Source organism: Ovis aries, chromosome 23 (assembly GCF_016772045.2).
Source record: "Ovis aries strain OAR_USU_Benz2616 breed Rambouillet chromosome 23, ARS-UI_Ramb_v3.0, whole genome shotgun sequence".
Lineage (NCBI taxonomy): Eukaryota > Metazoa > Chordata > Mammalia > Artiodactyla > Bovidae > Ovis > Ovis aries.
Genome location: NC_056076.1, coordinates 60,944,356 through 60,964,896, shown reverse-complemented (window position 1 = coordinate 60,964,896; position 20,541 = coordinate 60,944,356). Strand labels below are relative to the sequence as shown.

The 20,541-nt window shown below is 37.9% G+C and overlaps 1 protein-coding gene across 13 annotated transcripts in view; it reads right to left on the bottom strand.

Moving 5' to 3' along the window:
* RELCH (RAB11 binding and LisH domain, coiled-coil and HEAT repeat containing) overlaps positions 1–20,541 on the bottom strand; it is a 106,715-nt gene that overhangs the window by 59,413 nt on the left and 26,761 nt on the right. For 8 of the 13 annotated variants that reach the window (XM_042239224.2, XM_042239223.2, XM_027960869.2 and 5 more), the window contains exons 3-10: positions 17,720–17,791; positions 17,554–17,609; positions 17,337–17,450; positions 12,293–12,496; positions 12,101–12,192; positions 11,192–11,485; positions 6,014–6,089; positions 4,907–5,002 (exon numbers count right to left, since the gene is read on the bottom strand). In XM_042239224.2, coding sequence (XP_042095158.1) covers positions 4,907–5,002; positions 6,014–6,089; positions 11,192–11,485; positions 12,101–12,192; positions 12,293–12,496; positions 17,337–17,450; positions 17,554–17,609; positions 17,720–17,791 — 1,004 coding nt within the window. The remainder of the gene's footprint in view (positions 1–4,906; positions 5,003–6,013; positions 6,090–11,191; positions 11,486–12,100; positions 12,193–12,292; positions 12,497–17,336; positions 17,451–17,553; positions 17,610–17,719; positions 17,792–20,541) is intronic. The other 5 variants (XM_060405309.1, XM_042239225.1, XM_060405310.1 and 2 more) reach the window with 2 other exon arrangements.

The window sequence follows — 20,541 nt, the reverse complement described above, 5'->3', positions numbered from 1 at the left end:
TTGACAACACTAGTTCTTTCCATATGAAGGACCTCCCACCCTTCCTGTGAAATTTTGTACATAATTAAACAAGAAAGGTTTCTAGTATTTTTCTTTCAGTTTTATAAGTAAAACAAAATAAATTCTAATGATAATAAAGAAATCATTTTCAAGGTAGTAAATGTCTTCAGAGATGATTACATTTGATTTAATGAATACTTTTACTTGACTTTCTTCGTCTTTAAAGATTAGTATGTGTTCAGACTACAAAAATAGTAGAAAAAATAGTACCTGAACAGGACGTAAAACAATGTGAGTGATCAGATGTTGAAGGGAAAAGAAATGAAGTAGGAAATGAGATCAGGCACAATTTAAAATTTAAAAAAGTATGGGAATGTTGATATGATAATGACTCCGAGATCTGAAAGGAGTCTAAAACACAAAAGGAAGCAGTGCGCTCAGATCAGATGCCAATGAGGGAAAGCCTGAGTACTTCAGGTCAGGAAGCAAAACTCTACAATTCTAGAAAGGTGATATCAGTCCAATTAATTATAGGTCACCATGTGTCTTCACTATTCCACTGAAAATATTTCCTATAATTTAAGCTTCAAAAAAATTTGATGGCTGTTACTAAATTTTTTTCATCTAGTCTTTTGCCTAGGAATTAAGCAATAAAGAATTACAATTTAAATTCAAATACTGATAAGTATACACCCTTTGATTTGGATTTTCAGTTGAAATTTGTCATGATGTTGGTAGTAACATATAGAGAAAAAAAAAACATTACAAAGACTTATATAAGGAAAAGACAAGATTACTCACCTCTGGAAAAGTTTTATACTTCAAGGGCTGCTAAAATACCTATTCTTAGAATTATTAACATCTATAATTCCCAGGTCTCAGACTTTAGGAAGCTTAACTGAAATACTTAAGTGACTTTTAAACTCTGATACTGCTAAAGGGCATGTGATTTACTCTGAAAATTACAAGATACACACACACACACACACACAGCATGGGTGCAGAAGGTGGACCCAACCTGCGCAACTCACTGTTCACTGCCCTCTGCTTGTCCTGCTCCACTGCACTCACACAATTATGAGTTATATCGTTGCTCTCCAGTTAAAAGTTTACCCTAGCGCAACCACAAATGGTAATGTAAAAGAGTAAAGTTTGGTTTCTTAGAAAATGAACAAGTCTTTAGAGGTACTAGCTAATTTTTAAGGCTTTTAGGGAATTGGTGCTCTCCTTTATCTTTTTTCTTCTTATAGCTTTAATGATATCCATTTCACACAACACACTCTAAAACAACCAATGGGTCAAAGAAATCACTAAGAAAATTAACATACTTTGAGATAAATGAAAAACAGAACATACCAAAGCATGTGAGATGCAGCATAAGCAGAACACAGAGGGAGACCTATAGCCACAGTCACCTGCATTAACAAAATGAGATTCCAATTCAACAGCCTTGCCACAAAAAGGAAACTAAACTCAAGGCCAGCAGAAAGAAGAAAATAATAAAGATTACAGCAGGGGTTAAGTGAAATATGGAACCGAAAAAAAAACACAGAATCAACAACATCAGAAGTTGGCTCTTTGAAAAGATCAATACAATTGACAATTTTTACCTTGACTGACTAAGAGAAAAATAGAGAAGATGCAAATAACTACAATCAGAAATAAAGGAAAGGCCATTAGTAACAAATTTAAAAAAATCAAAAGGATTATAAGTGAATACCATAAACAATGGTCCACCAACAAGTTAGATAATCAATAAATGAACTAACTTCTAGAATCACATAATGACCAAAACTGATACAAGAAGAAACAGAAAATCAAAACAGACCTATAACAGGCAAACAGATTGAATCAATAATTAAAAAACCTCTAGGATCAGATGACTGCTTGTGAATTCTAAAACACATTTAAAGAATTATTAATACTGATCGTACTCAACTCTTTGAAAGAACAGAAAAGGAGGAACAATTCTTAACACATTCTGTGTGCAAATACTCTGAAGAATTTCCTGTTCATAAAATACAAGAGTTAATACTGTTTGAATGTCAATATTCCTCAAAGTGATCCACAGATTCAGTACAATTCCTATCAAAATTGAAATGACTTTTATGGCAGAGACCAAAACTGAGCATCCCATTATGTGGAACCAAGAGGGACCCTAAATGGCTGAACGATACTGTCAAGAGAACAAATCTGGAAGACTTATGCTTTCTACCTTCAAAACTTACTGTAAAGCTACAGTAATCAGAACAGAGCGGAACAGGCACACAGATAAACAGAAAGACCCATGGGACAGAACTGAAAGTGTAGAAATGAATCCAGCATCCACATCAAACTGATTTTTGACAAAGGTGCCATGACCATTCAATAAAGAAACAACTCTCTCTTCAACAAACGGTGCTGGGACACCTGGGTAACTTCATGAACAGAATACAGTTCTGGACTCCTGCCTCACTCCATATATTAACAAAAAACAAAACAAAAACATGGATCAATCACCTAAATAAGAGCTAAAGGTATAGAACTATTAGAAGAAAACATAGGGGTAAATCTTTCTGACTTCAGCTTTGGCAAGGGATTCTTAGATGGATACCAAAAACATCAGCAACAAAAGAAAAAAATAGAGAAATCAGATTTCACAGAAATGAAAAACATCTGTCCATTTAAGGACAACATCAACTACAGGATGGAAAAAATACTTGCAAATCATATATGAGGTCAGAGTTTAATATCCAGAATTGTAAGAACTCTTACAATTCAAAAACAAATAATCCACTTAAAAAATGGGCCAAGGATTTACTAAAATTTACTGCATGTGAGATGACAGCTCAGGGACAGGGGAGTAAAAGCTCTTATTGTACATCTTTTCATATTCAAAAGATGTTAAACCATGAATATACATTATTTAGTCAAACCTTATACTCTGCTTTTAATGCTTTATTTTTTAAATTATCTAGGATATTGCTATGATCAATCATACAAATGGACATTTTAATTGTCACATATCAATAAAAAGGCTTACACTGATAAAAGAACACAAAAAACTTGAGAAATAAGAAAAAACAAAAATATTAATTCTTAAAGCATAAGACCTTTTAAAAAATATAAATTTATGGAACTAGGGTAAAATATTAAATACAAGTAATCCAATATCAAAGGATAAAATCAAATAAAAGTTTTGTGCTTTTATGCCCTGGGATTTAGTTTCAAAGAAAGGCAAGATAAACCTCATTATTTACCAATTTAATTTTGAAGGAATACAACTCTGGTATATTAAAAATGGTAAAATTTCCAGTAAAACAAAATATGATACAAATAATTAAATAAACAAAGATAAATGATCAATTCTTCATGAAATTATAAGTAAAAAAATATTTTTATATATAAAAAAACTTAAAATCAGCCAGAAAAGTAAACATCATACCACAAATAAAATATACATGTATATATAAATATATGCTTACATATATATTTATATATATATATCTGATTACTGATGATGCAAATTTATAAAAACTTCATGCAGTACAATCAGATTTTAGTGGTAGAGTTTTTTATGATTAAAAAAGGGAAAATAAAAATTAAAGCTTAAACTGCATCTCATGACGATTAGGCTTCTGTGCTATTTTAAAGACTGTCTCAAGGAAACATAGTGAGAGGGATGCAAATGTTAATGCACTGCACAGATTATGCTACAAGCTGGGAAGGAAAGAAGCTCAGACGCCATCCCGCCAGGCAGAACTGCCAAACCATCTGAAATTGGACACTGATCCTTCAAGACAGAGAATTTTCATACTTCTTAATGTCTCACAACTATTCTTAAATGTTAGGTAAAATAAAACCATCAGTAAGAAAAGTCATGCTTATCATTTTTAAATTAAAAATACCTATAGGTATAAAAATTATTAAAGCTCTACATATGTTTTCTTGAGGATCAGTACAAATTTCTTGTGCTAAACAGATAATTAAGGATAAGCTCTCATATGGGTTTTGCCAATGCACTGTGTACCTATCATACTGTAGGTCCCATGAATTATGATTAAAACCAGTGGTAAAGATTAAGAGGATAACAAAAGAAAACTTGTAGGACACGTTCGATAATATTCTTAACCTAAAAAACTTGTGAATTGCAAATTGATTTCATAAATTGAATAATTCAAATAAATAAACTTGTTTGCAAATAAATCATTCACTATTTAAATGAGATTACTGATAGTTTTTCCTTAATCTTTTAATGGCAAAATATAACTCTAAAAATACTTTCTGTAGTATTTACGGCTTATAACACAGGCACTGTGCACCAAAATAAATCTGCTACTCTATTTTAGACATTTAAAGCATCTGTCAACAACAGGTTAGCTACAAGAAAAATAAAAAAGAGACTCTCAAAAGTTATTGCAGGCAATATTATAACTATCCTATTCTAAGACAAGTCTAACTACTGCCAAACAAATACAATAAAACTAACATTAATAAGAGGTAACTACAAGTACATTTAAGAAAAGAGTTATATTATTAGTCCCTATTAATGTTCAATCCCAAGACTGTCTATTTCTGTAGGCAAGTCACGCATATCATATCGAGAGAGATCAAATAAATTAGTTAACTGGTAATGTATAGAACGGACAGTGTTCATGGCGCCTAAACGGACCTACAGTACTAGTTAGTGTTGCAGAAGCTAATGATGCTTTAAGCGAAACTGGAAGCATGAACACCATGCAGCTTCACTGAACTCACCTGGCAGAGGTGTAAAACCATTCTCTAGGAGCAGAGATGCGTGCACAAAAGTAAGAACATGATTGCAAGGAACAGACTTTAACAAATGAAAATATGACACTAAGCTTCAAAACGACGGAAAATGGACGACAGGATGGTCTAGGGGTGACAGGGCTTCTCTGGGCCTCACCTCCCTCTTGGCCAGCAGCACGTTAGGCACGATGTGCGGCAGGCAGCGCCCCAGCATCAGCATGACGCTCGCCTCACTGTCTGCAATCCGAGACACCTGGAAGACCACAGGGTTAGTCAAGGCCGGCACGGGAGGGCTGCTGGGCGCGACGCGGCTGCAAGGCTATGCTTTGGACCCTGTCTCAAACACTTCTGTTTCACACACACATTCAAAAGGATGATCTATGAGGAGGAGGGAAAAAACCAAGAACCACCTGAGATTCCAAACAGGACGAACATTTCTGTAGGCCAGAAACGGATTTAAAACACGAGGGGAGCAGGGGGCAGACAGGGAGGCTTACTAGGCTTCCGTTCCGGGAACAAACAGTGGTAACACAGCACTGGGGTGGCCTCGATGGCTTTTAATCTTTGTTTTGGGGGGAAAGGTACCCACAAAGTCACGGTCTTTGGCTAAGGTGAACGAGTAGTTTGTATAATGAAAACAAAGGGGAAGCCCATGGGGGCTGCCCTAGTCTTACAATGAGAACTGCCAGACTGCATCCAAACCACTCTCTAGCTCTGTCATATTCTTAGCGACACTGTGGGACAGAAGCCCAGAAGAGGTGACGAAGAATCAACCACAAGCAAGGTATTAACAGAAAGGGAGAAGCACAAAGAAAGGAGGAAAAAAATACCCTTTCAAGGTAAGCCTGCAACAACAGCTACAGAGGACTTGATGAAAAGAAGTGAGAGATCTGAGCCAATTTACTCTGCAATAAAGACAGTCAATCCTAGAGAAATTAAAAATGGAGTAATCTAAAAATAACTGAAGTTATAAATAATATATACATCTGACTTGGTTTTCTAAATTACACCATAAAGAGGCATATAATTGTAGTCTGATAGACATAAAAAATTAAAACTAGACTGTCAAGAGTCACTTTCATACTAAACAGAGCTTTAATCCAAAGATAAAAATAATCAACTACTTTTCTTGAAAGTGGAAAACTGGATTTATTTCTTAGATTTTTACTGGAAACAGAGTTGTATTACAATTATTTTTTGGGTAAAATGCTAAGAAGAAAAACGGAATGTTTTAAGAAAGTTGCAGGAATCTGATATAACTTACCTCTGATCCTAAACGACTATCAGCTGACATTCGACAGAAAGAGAGTAGTGCTTGATGGAAAGCAGGAGACAGCTTCCTAGAAGAAGACATCGGATGAAGATGGGACGATGCCCAACGTTAAATCGGCGTTCAAGGAGAAAGTAAGTTGCAGGCTGTAATTCCCATCATTACATGAATCCTACCCCACACATGCTTGAATTTCTTAGCCACAAAAGATTTAAGGTCACTTCACTGGAGAATCATACAGGGAAAAAGGAATAGCAATAGCTGCTGAGCTTAAAAGAGCTTGATATTATGTGAATGAATGTCTTATAAATGTTAATAGATTAAAACTGAAGTTGTATGGCAGGTCAATGACTATAGAAAGTGTTTGCAACACCTGAAATGAGGACTTCTCCTCCCCTTCCCTAATTCTAAGGCCCCAGAAAGGTAATGAGCGGCTGCAAAGGATAACCTGCTATGTTGCTGACAAGTTCGGCAGATCCATATCATGAGAACGATAACCCTTAATGTTAGAAACCCACATAAGAGAGCAAGAAATTAAACCTGAATGAAGGAGAGGCTCATTCAACATTCACATGTATTTTAAACGAAGGATTATTTTGTAATTGAAAATATTAGCCTATTTCTGTTTAATAAAGAAGGTTAAAACATTTACATTTGTAAAATAACACTGGTCTCTATGTAATAGTATTCATAATATTGTAACTAGGAGTTGTATTTTATGTGTTCAATCTACGACGAAGAAAAGTGGAAACATCTAAGGTTACATAACAGAGGTATTCAGTATACACCACAGAGTGGCCCCCAGGAGCACCTGATTATGGAGTTAGTGTGCCAAAGCTGAAGCCTGTTTGCTCATTATGTCCCCCCTCCCCTATTCTTTCTGCGGAGGGAGCTACAACACACCTAACTGCCCAAGCCAGAAAGCCTTCATCCTTCCCTTAGTTTTAACCTCCTAATCCAATCAATTTTTTTTAACCTTCTAACTATCTTACAAACCTATCTGTCTTTCCAATACAGGAAATCCCACCATCTCTTTCTTGAACTCTTCCAACAGGTATCCTGTGAGTCTCCGTTCTTGCTGCCCTCTAATTACCACTACACTCTGGAGGACTCTTTCTAAAACTTCAGTTCAGTCGCTCAGTCGTGCCCAACTCTTTGCGACCCCATGGACTGCAGCACGCCAGGCCTCCTTGTCCATCACCAACTCCCAGAGTTTACTCAAACTCATGTCCATTGACTTGGTGATGCCATCCAACCATCTCATCCTCTGTCGTCCCCTTCTCTTCCAGCCTTCAAACTTTCCCAGCATCAGGGTCTTTTCAAATGAGTCAGCTCTTCGCATCAGGAGGCCAAAGTATTGCAGTTTCAGCTTCAAAACCAGTCCTTCCACTGAACACCCAGGACTGATTTCCTTTAGGATGGACTGGTTGGATCTCCTTGCTGTCCAAGGAACTCTCAAGAGTCTTCTCCAACACCACAGTTTAAAAGCAGCAATTCTTCGGGGCTCAGCTTTCTTCATAGTCCAACTCTCACTTCCATCCATGACTACTGGAAAAACCATAGCCTTGGCTAGACGGACCTTTGTTGGCAAAGTCATGTCTCTGCTTTCTAATATGCTGTCTAGGTTGGTCGTAACTTCCCTTCCAAGGAGTAAGCGTCTTTTAATTTCATGGCTGCAGTCACCATCTGCAGTGATTTTGGAGCCCTCCCAAAATAAAGTTTGCCACTGTTTCCACATCTACTTGCCATGAAGCGATGGGACCAGATGCCATAATCTTCATTTTCTGAATGCTGAGCTTTAAGCCAACTTTTTCACGCTCTTCTTTTACTTTCATCAAGAGGTTCTTTAGTTCTTCTTCACTTTCTGCTATAAGGGTGGTATCATCTGCTTATCTGAGGTTATTGATATTTCTTCCAGCAATCTTGATTCCAGATTGTGCTTCATCCAGCCCACTGTTTCTCATGATGTACTCTGCATGTAAGTTAAATAAGCAGGGTGACAATATACAGCCTTGACGCACTCCTTTTCCTATTTGGAACCAGTTTGTTGTTCCATGTCCAGTTCTAACTGTTGTTTCCTGACCTGCATACAGGTTTCTCAAGAGGCAGGTCAGGTGGTCTGGTATTCCCATCTCTTTCAGAATTTTCCAGTTTATTGTGATCCACACAGTCAAAGGCTTTGGCATACTCAATAAAGCAGAAATAGATATTTTTCTGGAACTCTCTTGCTTTTTCCTTGATCCAGAGGATGTTGGCAATTTGATCTCTGGTTCCTCTGCCTTTTCTAAAACCAGCTTGAACATCAGGAAGTTCACAGTTCACGTATTGCTGAAGCCTGGCTTGGAGAATTTTGAGCATTACTTTGCTAGCATGTGAGATGAGTATAATTGTATGGTAGTTTGAGCATTCTTTGGCATTGCCTTTCTTTGGGATTGGAATGAAAACTGACCTTTTCCAGTCCTGTGGCCACTGCTGAGTTTTCCCAATTTGCTGGCATACTGAGTACAGCCCTTTCATAGCATCATCTTTCAGGATTTGAAATAGCTCAGCTGGAATTCCATCACCTCCACTAGCTTTGTTCATAGTGATGCTTCCTAAGGCCCACTTGACTTCACATTCCAGGATGTCTGGCTCTAGGTGAGTGATCACACCATCATGATCATCTGGGTCGTGAAGATCTTTTTTGTACACTTCTTCTGTGTATTCTTGCCACCTCTTCTTAATATCGTCTGCTTCTGTTAGGTCCATACCATTTCTGTCCTTTATTGAGCCCATCTTTACATGAAATGTTCCCTTGGCAACTCCAATTTTCTTGAAGAGATCTCTAGTCTTTCCCATTCTATTGTTTTCCTCTATTTTTTTGCACTGATTCATTGAGGAAGGCTTTCTTATCTCTCCTTGCTATTCTTTGGAACTCTGCATTCAAATGGGTGTATCTTTCCTTTTCTCCTTTGTTTCCACAGCTATTTGTAAGGCCTCCTCAGAGAGCCATTTTGCATTTCTTTTTCTTAGGGATGGTCTTGCTCCCTGTCTCCTGTACAATGTCAGGAACCTCTGTCCATAGAGTTCATCAGAAACTCTTTCAGATCTAGTTCCGTAAATCTATTTCCCACTTCCACTGTATATCATAAGGGATTTGATTTGGGTCATACTTGAATGGTCTAGTGGTTTTCCCTACCTTCTTTTAAAACTTAGATACCATCGTGTTCCAAGTCTCTAAAATGAGTTAACACAGTTTATACGACTTAGTCTCAGCTCCGTTCTCCAGCTTCCCCTCCTGCTGCCTTCTCACCTGCATGCTTTGCTTCCGTCTTCATACACCGTTCTAGCTCCCAAGTGCAGTGTTCCTCCTGCTCCTATTAGTGCCTCTTAGTGGGAAGACTTCCTCTTATCTCTTGGCCTGGTTCACCGCTACTTACGCATTAGGTATAAAGTTAGAAAATACTTCTTCCCTGAAACCTTTCCTCCTCTGATGACCAGGTTAGGTACCCTGATTGTGTGTTTCCAAGCAAGCTGAACTTCTCTTATCTTCCTACCTTTTACAATATTATAACTGCCTGACAGTCTCTCTCACACTGTAAAGTCTGTGACCGAAGGGCACCATATGCTCGGTTACCATTGTTATACTTTTCATTTGGGCTTCCCTGGTGGCTCAGAGGGCAAAGAATCCGCCTGCAATGCAGGAGACCCAGGCTGGATCCCTGGGTCGGGAAGATCCCCTGGAGAAGGGACTGGCTACCCACTCCAGTGCTCTTGCCTGGAGAATCCCATGGACGGAGGAGCCCGGTGGGCTGCAGTCCATGGGGTCGTGAAGAGTCGGACACGACTGCGCGACTTCCCTTTCACTTTCATGCACTGGAGAAGGACATGGCACCCGCTCCAGTGTTCTTGCCTGGAGAATCCCAGGGACGGGGGAGCCTGGCGGGCGGCCGTCCACGGGGTCGCACAGAGTCGGACACGACTGAAGCGACGCAGCAGCAGCAGCAGCGAGAGGACTGGCAGGCTGCAGCGCGTGGGGTCCCGAAGAGTGAGCAGCTAACACTTCCACTCTTCTTTTAAACCGCAAACTCCTCGCTGACACTGCCTGACACGCGCTTAAGAGCTAGAAGTCAGCTGGACACATTTGAGAGTCATCTTTCTCCTGAGAGTGGCTCTGGGGTCTGGAGCAGATGCAGGGAGCTACTGCAGACGCCGCTGCGTCGCCCTTAGGCCTGGGTCTTGACCATGTGAGATCAGACGCACTCTGAAGACTGGCCCATGTCTGTTGCAATCCTGTGACCCCCTCATGATGCACAGACACACACACAACCACACACAAAGTTGTGGCATGTGAGTCAGAAAGTTTGCTTTGGAAAAAATAAAATAAAATACTTCTCACTAATAATGAGTACCTTTAAATCTAAAACAAATTAGTCATGCTTTCCTATTACATCCCAACGCTTGCTATGATACTCCTCCATTTATGAGGAGGAGGAAGTATGACTGCTCAGAATGCATCACAGGGTATGTGTGAGGGTCGACTAAGCTGGCATATGTAGAGCGCTTAGCACTGTCTGATGCATAAAACGAACTCAGTAAGTATTCCTCTCTCAAGAGAATATTCTTTTTCCACATTATAACGTAAATAGTTTTTGTCTCCTCTACTAGGAAACGTAATCATGAGGGGCAAGGGACCCTGCTTTGGTCATCTAAGTTCAATCATTGCAATTCAATAAAAATTAAATGAATTAAGATAATATTAATGACACAATGTTACTAATGGAAGCAGAAACAGGAAAAAGGACTAAGATCAAGAACTAATCAATCACCTTTTTCGTAAAGGCTACTATTCAACATCAAACTTTCTACTGGGCCTGGTCACGACGCGGAGCACAGAGAAGGCAGCAGCACTGGGCGGACACAGCCCAGAGAGCACGCGGTCCGTTCTCGGGCTTACGCACTGGGCTAACACGGGGCCTAGCTCATGCACGGTCTGCTCCTCTGCACCACAATCCAACTCAGCAATTACTTTCGATTTTTCGCAGCGATGTGGACTCTGCTAAGTGTTAAGTTCATGCTAGACACATAAAAATTCATATATCTGATCTGCAAAATAAGAACTGAAACTCTTCTAGTTTGACAATGTACTAAATAGCTGAAAGATGCATTTCAAAACACAGGACACATACTAACCTATTGGGTTTATCAAAATGGACTGTGCTTTTACTTGATGGAGAAGACGACGGCATTCCTTCTCTTTCTCTTCTGGGGAAAGACTGTGGGAAATTCTCTTTAGGAACAGTAGAATCAACTTCATCTGATTTTGAAAGATGGACATCCTTGTTTTCTCTCTTGTCCAAACTATTTATAACTGAATTCTGTCCACTGTCTTCAGAGTCTTTGTGGGGAGACTGATCCAAAGAAGGTTGAAGAGAGTCACAAACGACAGGGCTGGCAAAGTGCTCACTTTTGAGGAAGTCCATTTCACTGTAAAAGAGAGAGAGATTCTTAGAGAAGAATTGTATTTTTTAAGACTTTGGCAATAGCATAAACCTCATACTGGGTTTAATGATTTAAAAGTATAACATATTAATAGAAAGTGGTTTGGCAGCTAATCTTTCCTGTACCATATATATTGATGCTTCATATAGAAATGTAGCCACAAACTCTTACAAAACATAAAAATATTTTTATAATCTATGCTTTGGATTATCACTTAGCCTTCTCCATGTGCAAAATGTGGAAAATTCCATCTAACCCACATCATAAGAATTAAATGAAATAATGAATGGAAAATATGTATAACATTAGCACGAAGAAGCTCCTTTATTACTACTGATACAACCTGAAGAAAGTAAAAAATACCTTACTCCTTGGTTCTAAGACAGATGTGATTTTATGATTATTACAGTGATTAACAAGTTTTGGGGGGAGAAGAACACATTAAGTATATAAGCAATTATAAGATTTGTTTCCCCCAGAAGTATTAGGATATGAAAAATTATGCCTTACAACTGAAATATTATCTTATATGTTTATATAATTTGTCAATTTCTTTAATAATTTTAAGAGGTTTTATAGAAATGATGATTAAGTACTAACCTTTCAAGCCTTCTGATTTGCTCCATCAAAGACCATTTCTCACTATTTAATAAACTAATTTTATCTTCTAATTTCTGCACTAGCAAGGAGTTCTAAAATCAAAATGAGAGAAAAACAGAAACTCAGCATCTCATAGTGCGCTTTTACATGGCTTAAACACTTTTTGTGGACTTGATTATTTACACCTCTCACCTCTACAGTCTGAGGAGTTTCAAGGGTTGAAGGAAGGTTGCCTAAAACTGGCGTCAGAGCTTCTAATTCGTCTTCTTCTACACCGCTGGCCACGTCCACAAGGTCTTTTCCAGTTACTTGATGATTTCCAAAATCTCGGTAGAGCTGCAATAAGTCTGGAGGTTTTGGAATATTTAATCCTACATCATCCCATAGTTCAAAATCCTAAAAGATAAAAAACAGTAACATAAAAAAAAATCTATGTGGCAGTTTGATCTTGCATTTTTGAGATGTATCTTTTCCTTATTGCTAATATCTTGAAAACTCAACATAATTGTGTGATAACGTCAAAGTGTACGTGCCTGGTGAATCCCACCCTGGGAGTCAGGAAGTGTGCAGGATTAGAGTGTGTGATGCACCCCCACCTCATACTTGGAAAACAAGGGAAACAGGGTCCTCAGTGGAGAGACAAGTTTTCTTTACAGCAGAAAGGATATTCTGGACTTCCCTAGTAGCACAGTGGATGAGGGCCTGCCTGACAAAGTAGGAGCCCTGGGTTTCGTCCCTGGTCCGGGAAGATTCCACCTGCCCTGGAACTACTGAGGGCAAGCTCTAGAACTCGAGGGCTGCAACGAGTGGGCCTGCAGCCTGCAACCACAGAGACGCATGCACCTCAACAAGAGAGACCAAGGGGTGAGGAGCCCAGGGGCCCCAAAAGGAAGAGTGACCCCGGCTCACCACAACTAAAGAAAGCCCGCGAGCAACAACAGAGACCCATCACAACCAGAGGAGTAAAAAATAATAAATTCCTAAAATAAAACAAACAAACAAACAAAAAAGGATACTCAGAGAGAAGTTGAAAATAAAGACTGCTCATTTACAATAAGAGAATTTCACATAGCACCACAGAAAGGAAAGAGAGGAAGTAAAGGAAAGAACTGGCAAGAGGGAACCCGAAATCAGCAAGACAACGATTATATGCAGATAAAAATATAAGAAAACTATCACTAAGTAAGCATTGAGTGCAACTATATCTGCAGATACAGAGATCTGTTTAGCCTCAAGAAGATTACAGGCTAGTCAAGGGAGCTCAGAGATAATCCTAGGTAATCATAGAGCCATTAAGATTAAATCAGGCCACTAAGATAAATGATCAAAAATAAACTCAGGTAAAAAGTCTTACACTTTCGCCAGAGGCTAAACATGAAAGACAGCCACTGGCACCGACCCCAGTGCTCTTGCCTGGAGAACCCCATGGACAGAGCAGCATGCTGGGCTACAGTCATGGGGTCGCAGAGAGTTGGACACGACGGAGCGGCTCCACTTTCACTCTTGAAACACGAAAGCAGTGAGGGCCCTGGGACAGAGCTGCGTTAAGGGCAGGCGGGATCACCATTAAACACCATTTAGTGGTTAAAGGGTGAGTAATTGATGAGCGCTTACACTGCCCTTTATAAAATACTTTCATTGGGGTATATAATTAATAAAAAACAAACTGCACAATTTAAATCTGACTCTCTGCGACCCCATGGATTGTAGCCCGCCAGGCTCCTCCATCCATGGGATTCTCCAGGCAAGAATACTGGAGTTGGTTGCCACTCCCTTCTCCAGGAGACATTCCCGACCCAGGGATCAAACCTGGGTCTCCCGCATTGTAGGCAGATGCTTTTCCCGTCTGCGCCACCAGGGAAGTCTTAAACCCACAAGCTAACTTAAGATGTGCAGCTGCTGCGTCCTGACACCTGAGCGCACACCTGAAGAGGTCACTGCGGTCAAGATGGACCTGGGGGTGTCCCTGGGGGCTCAGTGGTCAAGAACCTGCCACCAGTGCAGGAGACACAGGTTCAATCCCTGATCTGGGAAGATCCCACCTGTCGCGGAGCAACCGAGCCTGTGCGCCGGAGCAACTGAGCCTGTGTGCCACAGCTACTGAGCCTGTTTCATCTCGGGCCTGCGGGCTGCAATTATGGAGCCCATGTTCTGCGACTACCGAAGCCCACACCCCTGGAGTCTGAGTTTTGCAACTACAGAGTAGTTCCCACTTGCTGCAACTAGGGAAAAGTCAGAGCAGCAATGAAGACCCGGCACAGCCAAAAATAAACAAACAAAGCAGAGGAAAAAAAAAAAAGATTAAACACCAAAGCTACGAAAAAAAAGATGAACTTGTTCACTCCCAAGTGTTCCTGGCCGCTTGCGACGCTTCCCCCTTTTTCCTCACACACGCCCTGTTCCTAGGCAAATACTGCGCTGTTTTCCGTCACTGTTACAGGTTTACCTTTCTTAGAATTTTATAAGTGGAAGCATACAGCAAGTACTCTATTTGCCTGGTTTCTTTCATCCAGATTATCGATTTTCAGAGTAATCTTTGTTGTTGTATCTGTCAGAGGTTCATTTTTTTTTTTTTTTTACTGCTGAGTTAGCATTTCACTGTAACGATACATCAGAATTTTTTATTCAACTGCCTCCTTTTGGATATGTGGGTTGTCTCCCTAATGTCAGCTATTATAAATAAAGTGTGTGTGAACAGTGCGTAGGAGTCTTGGTATGAATATCTCCCTTCACTTCTCTTGGACTGCAATATCTAGGAACGGAATGATCAAGTCATATAGGTAGTGAAGGTTTTAATTCTTTTAAAATAGCCTGCTAAAAAATGTTCCAAAGTGACTGTACCATTTTGGATTCCCATGAGCAATGATGATATTTCTACTTTCTCCACATCTTTGCCAAGACTTGGTACAGTCTCAGGTAAACATTTTAGTAAGTGTGCTATGGGATTTCACTGTGACTTAATTTTTACCCACCTAATGACTACAGATGCAGAACATCTTTTTCCATGTGCTAATCTGATACCCACATAGGTTCTTTGTTATAAATCATATATACATGTTTGTTATAAAATCATCTATATAAATCTTTTGTCCATTCTTTTAAAAACTGGGTCTTTTTTTATTATTCATTTTATAGAGTTCTTTAAATATTCTGGATAGAAATTCTTTATCAGATATGTTACTTGAAATATTTTACCGAATCTATGGCTCATCTTTTCATTTGTTTAGAGTTGCTTTCAAAGAGTAGAAGCTACTGACTTTGATGAGAACAAATATTTGATGAAGAACACCATACTTTTGGTGTCATATACAAGAAATCTTGGCCTCCCTTCCAGGGTTGCAATGAATTTTTCCATGGTTTCTTCCAGGAGCCTTATGGCTTTAGAACTTACATTTAAATCCATGATTCACTTGAATTACTTTTTGTATATGGTGTGAGGTATGGTTCAAAGTTCATTTTTGGAGGTATACAGATATCAGAATGTTACAGTACCAACTGTAAAAGAGACTGTGCTTTCTGAATGGAATTTACTCTGTGCTCTGTTAGCATCAAAAGGTCACTTCCGTGAAGTTAACCTCGTGACTACCAGCGCACTAAGTTCCAATGATTTGCCTGCGTTTATGCCAGCAGGACACCGCCTGAACTAGAATATCTTAAAGTCAGCCAGCTGAAGTCCCCTAATTTTGTGCTTCTTTATTAAAGTTGTTTTGGGCTATACTACGTTATTTCCATTTCCACAGAAATTTTAGAATAAGCTAACCTCTACAAAAAGGCTGGCGAGATCATTAGGATTGTATTAAAAGTACAAATCAATTTACAGAAACTGGCACTTTGACAATGCTGAATCCTATCTATTAGTACAGTGTGTCTCCTCTTTATTTTCTTTCAGCACGTATAATAGTTTCCAGTGCATAATCCTTCGTCATATTTATCCCTAAGTATTTCCTATTTTTTGATACTTTTATAAATGGTATCTTTAAAACTTGAATGTTTATTTGTTGCTAGCATACAGAAATACAATTCATTTTTGTTTACTGACCTTGAATCCTACAGCTTGTCTATCATCACTTATAGTGTTCAACACTATAAGCAGTCTATAGGATTCTTGATATATCTAATCGTATTACCAGTGAAAGTCTTCTTTCTTCTTTTCCAAAATATGTCTTTTGTTTTTTTCTTGCCTTGTACTGGCTAGACTGCTCAGCATGATGCTCAACAGAAGTAGCGAGAGCAGATATTCCTGTTTTATTCCTTATCTATTCCTTATTGTTCATCATCAGGCATGATGTTAGTGATAGTTTTCCTATAAACGTCTTTTATGAATCTAAGGAAATTCCTCACAATTCCTAGTTTCTTTAAAGGTTTTACGGGAAAGACATGTTTGATTGTGGCAAATGTTTTTTTTGAGCTGACCATATGATTGCTCTTTTGAAAAGTTTCTTAAAACGGTGAATTACAATGATTGATTTTTGGACTAATCAATCTTATGTTCCTCAGATAAACCATTTGGTCATTGTGTATTAGCACTTTTACACATTGTTGGATTTAATATATTAAAATGTTATATAGAATTTCTATATCCATGCTCATGAGGAAAATAAGCCTGCAACTTTCTTTGTTAGCCAGGTCTGTATCTGGTTTTGCAATCAGAATTATGCTGGTCTCATGGAATGAGTTTTGGACGATTCCCTTCTCTTCAATTTCCAGAAGAGTTTGTGGAGGAGTGGTACTACTTCTCCCTTAAATGGCAGGTATCTACAGTGATAGAACCTTGCTCATTTACTTTACTTCTTCCTTAAAGTCTAGTAGATATCTACAGTGATATAACTTTGCTCATTCCAGATTCTGATAATTTGCTTCTTGTCTCTTTTTCTTGGTAAGTCCGGCTAGAGGTTTACCAATTTCATTAACCTCAAAAACCCAGTTTTTTGTTGTTATTAATTTTTCTCTGTTGTTCTCTGTTACCTATATCACTAATACATTCTCATTTTTAGTATTTCCTTCATTTTAATTTCTTTGGACTTCAGTTAGTTTTCTTTTTCTAGTTTCTTAAAATAGAAACCAATCTTCATCAACTTGAAATGTTCTTTCTTTTCTATTCACTATTTTGGTGTTATGGAATTTTACTGTATGTATATAACTTTAAAAAAATTAAAGCTAGATAAAAGAGGAAATAAGTACATTATAAATTAGAAAGAAACAAATTATTGTAAAAAAAAAAAAAAGGAAACGGTACCTGATCATCATTTTCATCTGAAAACGTTATTGATGTCAGCTTGTAGTTATTCTTCAATAAAAATTCATTGACTAAGAAGTTTAGAGCTCTCTTTTCAAGAGGTTTGATTGGCTCCTAGAGGTGGACACAAGATGGGTAGAGTACTGTGAGTCTCCGCTTTCAACACCTGTGCTTCCATCTCATACGGAAGATACTTTTAGATCTGTCATTCACCCACCTGAATTTCAGGACTTGATTTGTAATTTTTTCGTTCCTGTAAAGGAACTTCATGTTCTGGTGGAAGAAAATACAAATAATAGTTTACTCCTTTACATTTCACACCATCTCAGCTACCTCTACATTGTCAAAGCAGAAAAGTCTCAGAAAAGTTGCATGTACACCACCTGCAGCCTCCGTCAGGTTGGCTCGGAGGGCCTGAATGGTCTCCTTGGCTTTCCGTAGTTCAAACTCCAGGACTGGACAGGGATTTGGAATAAACACACACAGGCATCCAACCAAGAAAAGGGAAACAGAAATAAAAAATAAAAAGCAAGGATGGGTATGAAAAAAAAATACAATTTGTATTGAAAACAGAAAGCATGCAATCTTTATGAAACTTGTGAACGCATGCAGCAGAGTTGATTTGCAAGCAAACTGGTGAATGTTTTCCATAGTTTTAGAATACAGGGGACTACTGATCAAGGGTTCCAGCTGTCTGACAAGGAATAGCTCTATTTAAAAATAAAATCTATGGCATACTCTCATTTAGGCAAATAAAAACCTTAGGTGTTGTGCTTCACTCAGTCTAGGTAAGAAATGGAATGGAATGTTTCCAGGTGACATCATTTTAGGGGAAAAGACAAAACTTAGATGAAGTTCAGCAAATACAGTTAAAGAAAATCTTAGGATTAAAAAAAATATTTATCTAGAATAATGTTTTAAATCAACATACAGGAACAGTGAATATATTCTTTCATTAAGATGTTGAAGAAGTATGTTTTAAGTATCTTACAAATGTGGGATGTCTATCAATTTTTCTACAAACAAGTATATATGTTCTGTAAACAGGCACAGATATGTTAAACACATATCTAAAAAAGTTCCAAGGGATTTATTTTAGGTTTCATTTAAAGCCAAAGAATAGACATACGTTTGTTTTTTAAGTTACAATTAAAATCATTCTAAAGCAAATGATTGTGTACAATTCTAATAAGAGTGTAGTTATCTAAGGATATGGATAAAATTAAGCAGAATTTCAAAGTTCCTGACAACCCTTCAAATAGATATTTGTTCACATTAAGAGGTGCTAATGAAACTTAAAGATTTCTCCTGTTACTGCAGAGTCTAACACAATAAACACGAATAACTGAGGAAACATTTTAATGAGCTTTTTGAAATGTTTCATCATGAGCAAGATTTAACTATGTCTTTACTTGGAATTTTCTTTAAAATATATAAATATTGCTACGAAGGAAAAAGCATTGGACGGAAAAGTCATTTCTGTGAAGTAAAGCTCTGAGAAAATTAAGTGATCTTTGTCACAACTGGATGTTTAAAAAATTATTATTTAAATAGTTCTGCATAAAGATGAGTAAATTTAAAACTTTAGAGATGCAACTTTTTCCTGATTTACTAATAAACAGAAAAAAGAAGATGGCAAATGAAACGCTATCAGAGACAACAGAGCTATAAAATATACGGGAAAAACAGAATTCACTCAGTTTGCACATTTTCATTAAAAACTTAAGATGTAACTGAATCACACCTAGTACATGAAGGCCAATTATTTTGATGCACAGAATTTCAGTGCAGCAACACGAAAGCACAGCTAAAAATCAGAAGATGTGTATATGACTATTTTTTTGGTCGTCAGCAATGCTGATCTGCAAACATTTCTGTGCAACAAAGTAGAAACATTTTCCCTAAAAATTACACTTCTGGAAACTCTCCGAGTTTGTATTTAAAGTCAGACTGCACAGATTCGATGTGTAAGCTAAGTACAGAATAGATTTACTTTTCTTCTATTTCAAAACTCTAGGTTTTGATTTAAAAGCACTTCACTATACCATAAGCAAAGTAAGTATACATATCATACTTTCAGTATAACTTACAATTTACTAAGAGATATTATAGAACAATTGCAGATCAGAAATGCCCTGTACCAGAATGATAGAATATGGAAAAAAAAAACACAAAAACTGGTTAAAACACAAACTGTGGGAAAAAAAAAAACAACTCAATTCAACTGGTGAAGTTTAGGTGACCGAGAACAAAACAATGCATGATCCAGGCACAGAAAGCCAGAAAAACCCATGTCAGACGGCGAGAGTTTGTGTCTTTGAGCACACCTCAACGCACATTGCCAAATGCCACCAGAAGCCAGCACTGCTTTTAGAGCCAGTGCTCACCGAAATGGGCTCACTCTGCTGCATGTGTCTCACTGCATAATACAGACTTTAAAAGACAAAGGCAAATCTCTGAAGCTACTCACATCTCTATAAAGGCACAGTATGGTCAGATAATTGAACTTATGTGAAAAGTTTTCCATGAAAGGTCTGAACAGATATATTTATACACATATGAATTTGTCACTTCTTTATCAAAAGATATTGAATTATAACTCAAGACTTATTACTCTGTAAAGTGATACATTATACCAAGCAACCTCCAAGTCGTTTTCAAACACTATGATTCTTCATAAGAATGTTTGAAGAAGTGAATGCTTTTAAAAAACACTGTAGGAACCAGCCACCAGCCTGCTCACTCCACTACCCCACCCTCTACTAGCCCAACACTGTTGAATGAAACTTTAGTGGAACTAAAGTAACAACTGCAAAGATATAGGTATATTGTAATGCTGCATATTATAATCTTACCAAAATAATTAATGACTAAGTCAGCATCAGCCATTCTAGATTGGCTGAAACAGTTGTTTTTCAATCAAAGTTGGATAATACTGGTATTGTATCGGGGTACTACTAGATCAGGCACTAATGACTTGGGATATATGCAAGTGTGTATCACTATCTTAAAATATTTGTTAAGTCTTAGTTCTTTTGGCACAAAACTCAAAATAATGGTGCTCTATAAACATCTGTTCATTTAGAGATCTTCTCCTCATTAAAGGAACACCTGCACAGACTTATAACCAGATTTTTAAATTTAGGAAAATGATGATGAAAATCATCACATACATATTTATATCACACACACACACACACACACA